The 12134-nt window shown below is 42.5% G+C and overlaps 1 protein-coding gene and 1 long non-coding RNA gene across 5 annotated transcripts in view; one reads left to right on the top strand and one right to left on the bottom strand.

The window, feature by feature from the left end:
• The window catches only part of cpne5a (copine Va), a 67169-nt gene that overhangs the window by 26106 nt on the left and 28929 nt on the right, over positions 1-12134 (bottom strand). For both annotated transcript variants that reach the window (XM_084016045.1, XM_084016046.1), the window contains 3 exons: positions 8966-9029; positions 5428-5531; positions 5099-5203 (listed from right to left, as the gene is read on the bottom strand). In XM_084016045.1, coding sequence (XP_083872171.1) covers positions 5099-5203; positions 5428-5531; positions 8966-9029 — 273 coding nt within the window. The remainder of the gene's footprint in view (positions 1-5098; positions 5204-5427; positions 5532-8965; positions 9030-12134) is intronic.
• On the top strand, positions 668-2997 carry LOC311017599. Of its 3 annotated transcripts, none has more exons than XR_014597641.1 (5): positions 668-1302; positions 1432-1620; positions 1772-1838; positions 2013-2178; positions 2367-2997. It is a non-coding gene; the product is annotated as an uncharacterized lncRNA (long non-coding RNA). The 3 variants fall into 3 exon arrangements; XR_014597642.1 differs by having other exon boundaries at positions 668-1306; XR_014597643.1 differs by having other exon boundaries at positions 668-1620.

The following is a 12134-nucleotide window of genomic DNA, read 5'->3' as shown; positions in this document are numbered from 1 at the left end:
TTGTAATATCACAGCAACACAGTAAAAAAAATGCAAGGATTTCACAGCATTCAACAGTGAAATACTGTATTGAACTATCCTGGGAAGTCACATGACATAACCGAACTTGGTTTGAACTGAAGACGCGGCGGTTTCCCTCTTCTCATCCCGGCTGAATGGAGAAGGTGAGCAGCATGCATAACTCTGTTTGCAGCACTTACACCCATGTTATTTAATATGATGATAATATTTACTTTCACATGAACGTTATTCGCATGACACAGTTCATATTTTGTTAGCAAGTGCCCGAAATTGTTGAACGTTATCTCACAGCATTTGCTAATAGCAGTAGTAATAATACTAGCTAGCAAACGGCTGCTAGCACGATTAGCAACGATTTGCTACGTGAGATAAGAACAATAAGACGAGAGAGAAATAAGAAGGAAAACGAACGGGAAAGGAAGTGAAGAAGTTCGTGTTTAATGTCGCTACGTGTACTTTTCAGTGTGTTATATGGTTAGACCATGTAGCCCAGGTTTGATTTGAAGCCGAACTGGTCCGTAGCGGGCCGTTGTTTCCACTCGGATGTCTTTTCGTTCCGGACTGTTACTGGTACTGTTGTCGTCATGTTCGCTCGCGGGGCTGGTCTGCTCTGGGTTAGCGTGTGCGGGGGTACATGGAAGTGTTTTGCTGCATATTAGCGTAACGTCGCCGTCACTATTCTCCTCTCATGAGTGGTCTTTCCGCACCGAGACAGTGGGTTACCCGTGTTAGCCGAAGCTAACAATACACCCGCATCCTCCAGTTCAGCTTCATATCAAACCGGGGCTACGTGGCCGAACATAACGCACTGTAGAGTACACGTAGCGACATTAAGCACGAACTTTTTCACTTACTTTCGCGTTCGTTTTTGACTCCAGAGCAAAAGCGGTTTTGCCGAACGGTAGCCGATCTAAGCAGGCTAATGACTAGCTAGTCTATGGGGAATATAGCGGCTCCCTGCATCGTTAGAGATATTCCACATAGACCAGCTGCTCGCCATGCATGGATAGGCTACTATTCTGCAAAAACGCTTTTGCTCTTGGTCAAGTTTCAGCTAGGGATAATATTGCCGTACACAGGTGATGTAACTCCAAAAATGTCCATTACATTTATGTACAGATCATGTTTTTTACAACATACTCATGATCATAATCTGCATTCAAACTGAAATTCATATTGTTGGTTGCCTTTGTGTAATTTCTCCTTTTTCTTTTTTCCAGGTCATCAGATGGCCAGGCTAACCATCCTGTTCAGTGTCAGGCTATCAGGTAAATAGATCAGGTAGGTGACGAGTTAAAATGCACCACAATGTTCCACTGTAAATTGGTTGGATGTGAGCATGTGTATGAGAATGTGTATAACTTCGTTCAGCACACAAAACAGCATACTAATGCCCCCTATTATTACTAGTGTGGGGTGCCTGACTGCTACAGAAAACACACAGGACTGCAAATTCATGTTTAGGAAGCAGAGGTCCTACCTGCAGGCTGCTGGGCCTATACCACCAGCTCTACCAACCTGACCCATCAGCTCTACCAGCTGACCCATCAGCTCTACCACCTGACCCATCAGCTCTACCACCTGACGCATCCTTGAAATGTAAAGATTTTTTATTCAAATATTTAAAATGTAAAATGAGTGATTACATTAGACGCCATTTATTACCTTGTATGATTTACTACCTCTGACCAATGAACAATATTTATCCTTTAATGTTAAATCCATGCTATTGTGTGTTACTATGTTACAGCCATGTGCCACTGCTGTGGACATCAGTACTCCAGAATGCCCCAGCACCTCCTGCTTGATCATTCAAGGTAATGTTACTTGGATCTAGTATCAACATTTCTAACTCAGTATTTTGTTTTGATTCTAGAAATCTACATCACCACAATAAATAATGATAACAAATTACATTTGTATAGCCCTTTGTATCTGAAGCAGATCTCAAAGTGCTCATAACACATGATGTTGTATCTATTCATTTTCAGGTGACATGATGAAGCCCTCTGGATGGCTGATATCCATCGAGGGACATGTCGTGATGGGCCCACACCCTTTGTTTTTACACGGAGTAGCTGCTTTCTTCAGCAGCTATTCAGTCTTCAACCTCGAGTATCCTGCTGCTGGATCGGCGACGCTGGAGTTCATTCAAAGGTATTGTATAAAGATCTCTTTTAACCTTGTAATTCACATTATAGTACAGGCTTCCAACTCAATGATTATCTTGAGTTCTAAATTGCTGACAATGGAGGTACCTGAGGCTAGCCTGGTGAGACCATCCTGATCTCGCGAACTCATCCATAAATCTATTTAAAACTGAAACTATCTTTGCTTATTAACAGGTGCTTCCTGGGCATCAATCCTGGAAGAGGCTCAAAGACCAAGAAGCGGACAACAATGAACCCTCATGCAAACACCCTTTTGAGGAAACCTATTGACTTTGAGTGGCCATCATAGTGAGACAGGTAGTTCACTCGCAAGTTTCTGCACAATTTATCTGCATTTTAAGATTGCTTTGGAAAGTTTGACTAAGAAGTTGAATTTCTTGTATTCTTGAATTTCTTGACATTTGCTGTATGTTGAAAAATATTTATTTGTTAATAAATATGCCATTGGGCTAACATTGACTTTACCTCAGAGTTGTTTGTTCTTTTACAACAATGCATTGTAATATCACAAGACTGAAATCACAGTAAATTGCTGTAATCCTTACCGTGAAAGTCATGCAAAATTTATCCAATAATTTATTGTGAATTCACAGTAAAAGTACAGGGCCTTGTTGTAATGATGTACAGCAAAAGGTTGTAATTCCCCAGTAATGTACTGTAATATCACAGTAATTGCGTTGCCATAGAAGCTGTAAAGTTACAGTATACAGTTGTGCTTTTACAACAATGCATTGTAATATCACAATACTGAAATCACAGTAAATTGCTGTGACTTAATTTACAATATATTGTTGTAATCCTTACTGTGAAAGTCATGCAAAATTTATCCAATAATTTATTGTGAATTCACAGCGTAAAATTTTGCAGTGCATTAATTGTTATTGAAGGCCGAATCAAATCAATCAAAGAGATTTGCTCTGCGTTTTGCATGCAAAATGTGCAAACGTCTTTATGAGGAGCAAATAAGGTTGAAATGTTTATACATGTTTAGCTAATAAGCAGTTATCCTGACCTGAACTCGTTCTGTCTGCACTTAATGTGAGCTTAAAGGAGCTCTATCGACATGGAGGAATTTCCTCCACATGGCCCTCAACGTGGGATAGTAAGCGGACTGCTAGCAGCTAACAGTGCTAACAGCAAACAACAAATGACGCAAACAACAGCAACAGTGCTGGCAGAGCTTACAGTGTTACAGTGTATCAGAGGCGTTCTGGTTTCTGTTTGTAGTCCATGTAGTATTAACTAATGGAGTTGGAGCAGGCTTTGGGTGAATGCAGGCAAATCTGCTAGCTACACCGGATCCCCAGAAATCAAAGTTACATAATACGCGTAAGTTACGTAAGTGCAGAAAAGCTCTGCTCGGGACGACTTTACTCCCCTATATGCTCACAGTGCAAATAGTTTGTAGCTTATTAATGTTATGGATGTCTTATAGAGAACCTTTAAATACTGAAACAACACATAAAACAGCCAGATGTTCCGTTGAGGGGGAGAGAATGATCTAATGTTTTTTTGTACTAAAAAACGAGCAGATGTCAGTCAGTCAGCATCACTTTTCTCTGATGTAATTTTCTTTCAATTAATGATTATGGTCATGAGCAGCACAACGACACCATCAAATCTGCTGGTGAAGATACAGAGAATACGTCTCTGGGTCAATCTTATTTGAGTTCCTGCACCCACTGCAAGGTTAGGTGGAAGATTTCACTTCTTTGATCGATATAAAAGCGAGATGATTACGTGATATTTCATTCACATGAGGCTGAAAGACGTGACCGAGGAGGAGAAGTCAACGCGAAGAAGATCTTCATCCAGACTCAGACTCACCTCCTGACTCTTCTATGTGAACGGTGTCCTTGAGTTCAGTCTATTGTGTGTATGTCTGTCCTATTTCATGTTTGTTGTGGTGGAATTATCTATTAAATATTATTATTCTATTTTACTTCAGACTAATCTTATTTGTGTAATCTGCATTTGACAAATGAGACTAATTTAAAGTCTCAATATTTCTGTATATAATGTGGGTCAAAACCAGGCCAACAATCATTGCAAAGCCATCATATTTTGAACATAATTTAAAATTTGATTGCTGAGAAGCAGTGAATCAAATGAATGAAAACTGCAGTGGCTCTGCTGTGTAGATCTTGACAATAGCATAGCAATAGAGCATGTGTAAAAAAAAAAAAAAGCAAACTGCAGATATTTCATCTCAGGAAATGTCAGGGAGTCGCCTTAAGTCGCTGTAGATTTATCCTGCCATCAAAATCCTCAAAGGGAATCGGGCTTCTTTCATGCTTCCACTCCATCTGTCTGACCCAATTAGCTTCTCCAGGCAGGTGAGCAGAGACGAGATCGAAGTTAAGAACCTGGGTTGACACCCGGCATGGTGGAGAGGGCGAGTTTTGACATGTTCTTTGACGACTTCTACACACTCTCATGCCTGTCTGGGTCTACACACTTTCATGCTTGTGCACACACACACACACACAGCACGGCTGCTCTGCTGTTCCAGCCACATCGACATCTATAGAACGAAGAGAACAGCCACTCTTTACTTTCATTCTCTTGCTCTTCAGGTGTCCCGCAGGGCCCTGAAGAGATTTAGATAAGGTAGGAGATGCCACAGGAGCAGTCAATCAGAAATGCAAACTGGTCTTAAAATGCCGGTGTCGAGTAAATCAATGAACAGCCGGGTATAGCGTGTCGTTTAAAGACAGGCCTGCAATAATTCTAAGCAGCAGATAAAATAACAGTAGAAAATTGATTGGGGTCTGAATTTGACACACCCAAACTAATGAAATAAGTACAGCATAATGAAAGACTGCTTGGCCTTCATTTCCACTGGAAAAATCACAATCCATCCGAGTATATGTTAAGTGTGCAGAACGCCTTGTCATTCATCTTACCTTTCATAGTCTCCATTGCAGAGTCCTCTAACAGGGATGGAGAAGGGCTGCCACACAGGGTTCAACGTGTTTTTCACCACCTCGGTCTTGTGGCAGATGGTGAACCTGGAGAGGCAGGTCAATGGGGATTTAAAATCCTAAGACACACGTCCTAATGATAAAAAACACCTGATGATAAAAAGCTATGCTTTGCTCAAGACCATCATGAATGTATCTCAAGCTGAGATTTACATTTTTCTTCACTCGACCTTGCTTCACTTCCTCTTTGATCTCCATGCGCTCCTACCCGCCTTTGATGGGCTAAAATGAAACAGACGCAACAAACTCACGTGCCGTCTTCGTTGCTCCTGTAGAAGACCATGAAGGGGTCGGACTTCCCAAAGAAGTCCTTTTTATCTAGTTTGTTGGCACAGAATTGCATGGTGGCGTAATCCTACAGACACGAAGGAAAGAAAACGTAGAGTAAAGGGCATTGTAAATCCACGCTTCCGCCGCCTGTTGTTTGTTGGTGCCAAGACATAAAAGCACTGAAGCACCAAATAAAACAAAGTGCTGGCTGAATCCTAATGAGAGCAGAGTGAAGCCAGTGGGCACTCGTTTCCAAAAAACCTGCATATGCATTCGTTCATTACCATTTCTTTATTATGCTACTCATGTATAACAACAATGGATGGGGTAAGTGGTATTAAATTGAAAATGCCTTGTTGTGCGGCATATAATCATAGTAACCGTATACAAGGGACCATGCAGAGGCACAGAAATGGATTCTAAAAGCCTGAATATGGAGGAGGGGGGTCTGTGAACAGAAAAGGGATGGTGTGAGTGCAGCTAATGATACATTAGAAAGGCTGGTATTAACATAATTATACTAATTTAGGCAGCATTTCAATGTGCGCTAACGTTGCAAGGACAATGAGCATGCCCCATAATGGTCTTGGTTTCAGATTTCCTGTGGTCAAGATATTAATCTGCAGAACATAACAATGAAATTGGTCAGGTTTGTGTCCATATCAGAAGAAACTGTGAAAATGATCTCTATGCTGTATGAGGCTCTTTATAGGTGCATATGCAAGTCGAGTGTCTAAAAGTAATTTTCTCAAGCATGAGATGTGATACCAGGAGACGTTGGGAGCTTGCAAAAAGAGGAGCTGTTTTTGAGCTGTTTTACCCCGCTGCTCCTCCAAGCTTTTAGGTTTTGAAGTGCAGCTATTAGATCTGAATCAGCATGGCGCTCTGCTGGGTTCCTATCGATTGCGCTGACCCACATCAGTGGGGTGAGCATTTCCTCTGACCTGCCTCTCACTAACCCCCATCATGTCACTTAATGCCTTCGATAAGGACACGGACCAACCTCCGAGCCGAGGAGAAAAGATGGATGTCGCTACAAAAGATATTCGGTAAAGTCACTCTCAGATTATTCTCCTGAAAACGGAGCTAATTTGATTATCGTCAGTTTCTAATCATAGTTTATGTTCCCGACGTCGACGTTGTGGAATGTTCATCCAGAAACGGGAGCTGATTAAAACAGTCGGTGGTGGCTAAATGAAGTAGGGCTGTTATATATTCTATTTTCATTCCCCCGCTGTCATTTTCAATTATTATCTGTGTTTCTGCTACTAATTCTACAATATAGATAGAGAACAATCTTTTTTCAGATTTGCATTATAGAGCCATCCATTGTGCAGTTTGCACCTGAGGAGCGTCGAGCTAATCAGTGGAGTGGCTCTTTCACAAAAGCCTCTAATTTGCCATGTACCCACTGTGGCTTGTTTTGTGGATTTTAAGTTGGCTGAGGTCAGTCTTCCAAACCATTAAAAAATAGAGGCATCTTATAACTGTCCTGCCTAACTCTGACAGGGCCTTTGCAATTACACTATCATGGCAACACACTGCCTTAAGCCTTCATTAGGGGCAGATAACACATACCCACTCTGGTGCCTGGCATTGTCCTCTCATTAAATGTGGAAAAAAGGCCGAACATTCGTTTCAGCCACTGAGGTTTAAGAGCAGCAGGGGAATACTGAGTGCAGTCTACATGCTTTTCCATTTCTCTGCTCCAACAAGATATCGCGGCATGTGGTAAGTGGTGGAGCAATGCACGCTGTCACCCTCGGAACGTGGGACTGGTTTTCAAAGGGATACGAAGCGATGCAGACAATAACTGAAATGACGCTTTGGGTTAAGTTCGTGTGAGGAGCAGTTTTACGAATGCACAAAGGAAGAAATTGGAATTGGAACCACAAAAAAAAAAACATATTTGAACAGGCGGAAATGAAACAAAACAAACCTCTATGTCATGTATAAATTGTTGTGTGGATTACTTAGATCCAAATCAGCCAGAGCTGTTGGACTGCGAGGATGAACTAAGAGAGAGAGTCACCGCTCAGCATGTCACATGTGCCAGAGTTAACGACAGCCAAGAGGAAGCCTTTGATCCGTGCCGAGGCTCCGACTCCGTCTAATGGTATCTGGCAAATCCACCACACAAGGTGAGAGCCAACCCTCCTCTCGGTTAGCGGTCCCCACTGAACTTCCCCAGTATGATTTCCGCCATGCTGGTTTCAGTTTCCTCAAACAAGAGTTGCCGTGTTTACCTTGGGCGAAAGCAACACCTCAGCTGTCGCCATTTATCGGTCACAGGTGGATTTCAGAATAAACACATCCAGATGGATGGTAGACATTCCAAACTAGAAATCACAGGTGTGGGATTTGTTCTCACAGCAGGGTCTTCAATAGTAAACTTTTTCTCTTGGTTCCCTGTTCTTTTCTCATGCGGTCAGGGCCAGACTCTGTGTGAACAGTGCATGTCTGGAGTGACATGTCAGCTCTGCCTCTCTAATTGAGTCTGGGAGAAAGGAAATGGTCATTTAGACCAGCAATGATCATTTGCATTTATATTACAAAGCCGCCTCTGGAAGTGGTGCTTTACAGTGATTCCGCTTACTTCTATCACTGCAGACACAAATGCACCTGGTGACTCACAGCAGCCCTTCAACCACTGTGTTTGTTTCAATCCAACGGGAACCATATCAGTAACGGATATCATGGCAGCTTTATGATAAGCGGGGCTTATCTGTCTCACTCTAATCGGGGGACTGTTTATTTGCCAGGAAATAAATGGTGTTATTCTGTTATTATGGCAGTAAAACTTATTCAAAGTCAGGCTCGACGACTTTGAAAGCTGGTGCCTTTTCACTCAGCATATAACTAGAAGTTAAAAACGCTTTCTACTATTAGATGCTTACATGCATTATCATAAAACTGTAGATTCACACAGTAGCTGTTTATAGCCTCCGAGGGAGGCTAGTTTGTCTGGGCAATAAGTCTTGCTACCTTTACTGGCAGTAGTATAATGTGATTACTATCTTCATTTAGCAGTGCAGATAGAAAGCCAATGGACATTAGTGGACACAGGTTATTAACACAGATTCATGGATTAAGGCGCCACACATCACAGCACGAAAAGTCTCTTTCTAGTGACTGGAACGAAGGCGAGCTCATTAAATAGACATTGAGACGCACAGCATATTCCACTATGTACACAATCTCCATTAAAAAGACGTGGTGTATCACGTTGGTTTAATGGGGCCGTTACGACACAATATATCTAACTGAAGACGAGCCTATAAAACAAGCCACTGCACATCAGCGGGTTTGTGAAACACTGCCGGATGAATTATGTCACTTACACAAAAATGTTTCCCGAAAGCGCGTGTGTACGATTTCACAGTGACGTGGCATAATCAGTTACACTCAATACGTTCAATTGGACTTAATGTACTGTTGTTAAAGGGGCCAAATTCAAATGAGATCAGTGACTATTGAATGAAACCTACGCGGTAAGGGAACGAGTGTCAAAACACTTACTCTGCAGTTACCCAGCTCCTCGGCAGACAAAATGACGGTCCCGCATTTCTTCCCAGGTATGCCACTGTGAAAACAAACAGAAATCACTCACTTACCACAAATAACAGCACACTGTTAAAGATCCACTTGATGCTTTTGTTTGTGGCTAAAATGACATTGAGAAGAAAAAAAACACCAGTCATGCAATGACCGTACAACCATATATTTCTCACTGGTTGATGGGGCTGAAGATTGTAGTGGAGCAGCAGCATCAATCATTGTTGGTGAGCCCTGTTATCTTTTGAATGAGTGCCTACCTGAGGAGCAGGGATGCTATTTCTACCAGAGACACTTATATAATAATACGATTCATAAGGTCATATGGCTTTTTATGTCACTTTTCACTCGAGGCTGATAATACAGGTGTATTTTTACATACAATTACAGCGTTAATCCTACATTACAGAATGTGACATTTGACAGTGCGACAGCTCAAATTACTTCCACATTATTTTGGGGTTGTTGTTTGGGGTTTATTGTTGGGGTTGTGAGGAAAAACAATAAATGTGGGCTCTTGAGTTTTCTTTTGGAATACAATGTGGAACAAAAACTGCTGAGACACGGAGCTCCTCTGATCCCTGTTTGCTTCACACCGAGAGTTTAAAGCGCCACAGGTCTGCAGTTGTTTACTGCTGCTTCCCGCTCCAGCGGATGATCAAGACACATCATAGCACGAGAGAAGTTCCCTGTACGTCTGCGTTTCTCTGCTTCAGTCACTTTGCCATCCGCTTACAAAAATAGAGACAGAGCTGCTCTGGAGTTTGTCCTAAATGTTTGTCGGCTGTACATTTTAAAGCAGAACAAAAACGCGAGACTGTGTTGATATCCAATCTCTCCGACTCCCTGCATCCATTGAATCCCATTCCACTCGACACAGAGGGAGATCAGGCGTGTCCTCCAATCATACGTGAGGACTCCAGCTGCCGACACTCTCTGTCATCTCACCGGATAAAGAAGGGAAACTCCACAGGAGATGTGCTGCGGCCATGTAGCCGGAGAGCAATCATTAGAAGGTCAGATATGCTGCAGATCCTCATCAAGCTATGACAGTTGATCTGACTGACAGCAATATTGGATTACTTCCTAAATGGGAGGCAGCTTTTGACAAGAGCAGCAGAAGCTTGCATTAGCACGAACCTGCGACTGCTGAACACACAGTACTGAGTATGCCAGGGGACCTGCAGCATTAAGAGATTTTAGTGTGGTTTCCTTCTGCTCATCCGATTGTTCTGGGATTATTTGCAATATCTTTAAGAGATATGGTACAGGGTGCATCCATTAACCTTTACTAGCCTCCCTCAGGTTTCCCAGGCTCATAATGGGTGCAGTTTAATGCTCCGTAAAATAGAAGTCCTTATTAATATGCAATGTAGTAGTTGATATAAATCCACTGACCAAAAGCATCCGACTGGAAATTGCTGCTCACCCGCCAGTGTGTGCTAGAGAAGTTTCATAGTCCCCAGTTTTAATGAGGCAAAATGTAAAATGAAGCCATCACAGTCTGAGAGGGCAGGCACACTTCATTCTTAGGCTCCATCCTCAAACTCCATGGAGACCAATCTCAAGGTGAATTAACTGTCCTTGAATTATTGATGTTTCACTCCAAGTCACTGCGCAGTTTGATGGTGCCGCAAGGAGCCACTAACCCCCGCCCCTAACCGATGAGGCCAGTAAACCCTGCACACTCCACGGGTCAAGTCATCTCCCTCGGGTCACCATAATGACCAATACTCCTTTCAAACTGGGAAATGAGATCCAGTGATTGGTAAAATATCAGCTGCGGACACGTTAAGATGCACCGCCCAGCTCTAATCTCTGCTGCCGAGACCAGAGAAGGTACCAAAAGGGCAATGGTCTTTTAAATTAGGCATGCATTATTGAGTGCTTCATTTTCCCTGACAATGACTGGCTAACTTGAAGAGCAAACAAGCACCGAGCAGATAAATACACTTCCTGTGGCGCAAGAGTTTCCCCTTATTGCAGAGAATGACTGATTTTTTCTGCTGGTTTCCGATGGCTTCGGCACTGAAATGTGACGATATGAAGTGTCCTGCATGGAGAGGCCTCCTTCGCTCGGTCATCATCCACCGATAGTTCCTCAGTGGGAAAAGGCTTTGATGATGAAATGATGTGCAATGCACCGCTGCCCTCCTCGCTGTACTATCTGCATGTGAACAAGCCCATACAGTCTGACTGCTATGAAGAACTTACGGTCTTTAATGAGCCGGTCGTGTAAATGGGTGTCGTATTTTTCTCCACCCATTCTGCAAATTACAACAGTTTAACACCATGAGGGTGGTTTGTGATGCTTAACAGCCAGGCAAGCCCCAGCAAACCAACTTGTGTCAACAAAACGATGTGAGAGCATCAGCCTAGACACGTCTATGGAATATAATGTACTTTTCTGACACTATAGGTGAATAAGGTAAAAGATAATTCAAATAAATCACCTTCCTAGTGAAAATTCTGAAATTGTGTGCTCAAATATGCAATTGAGGCATTACACAATAACTTTTGGTTAATTTAGGAGAAAATAAACACCTATATGTGTGTTTTGCATGTTTACTTTCCTCTAAGAGAACATCTTATGGCAGCAAAACAGCCTAAAATCTGCAGTGCATTCAAAGTGATGCCTTTGCCTGACATGTCTCAACTTAAATTAAACATAGATTATATTTCTCTGCATGATGACGATAACATTCAAGAATTAAATACCCGCCCGACAACTTCCAGTCCCTCGGTGCTTCGTGGTGCCCGTTCACAGAGTAAAATAGAAGCAACAATGATATCTGAATTCAGCGAGCGGTTTGCAGACAGGTGAATAGAGTTTGGATAAGGTGGCCTTGTTCAGAGAAGACTGACGACAGCCTTTTATCGCCCACGGCTTCTGTGCTTCCAGTCGGTGATAAATGTGATATAATAAAGGCATTAATGCTTTCAGCATCTGAAAAATGCAGGTGAGCAGTGACCGCGCCACACGCATGAGAAGTAGCTATGATATGTGACACCGTTCACAATACGCCATAATTAATACAGTCACTTACAGGCTTCCCTCGGCGCTCAACAGACACTTTGCCATATGGTGCTGACCATTCAAATGCAAGCGGTGATGTTGCCTGAAAATCTCACC

The sequence above is a fragment of the Eutrigla gurnardus genome (genome assembly GCF_963514095.1).
Source record: "Eutrigla gurnardus genome assembly, chromosome: 8".
Classification (NCBI taxonomy): Eukaryota; Metazoa; Chordata; class Actinopteri; order Perciformes; family Triglidae; genus Eutrigla; species Eutrigla gurnardus.
The sequence above is the reverse complement of the archived record's forward strand: the minus strand, read 5'-3'. Positions and strand labels throughout refer to the sequence as shown.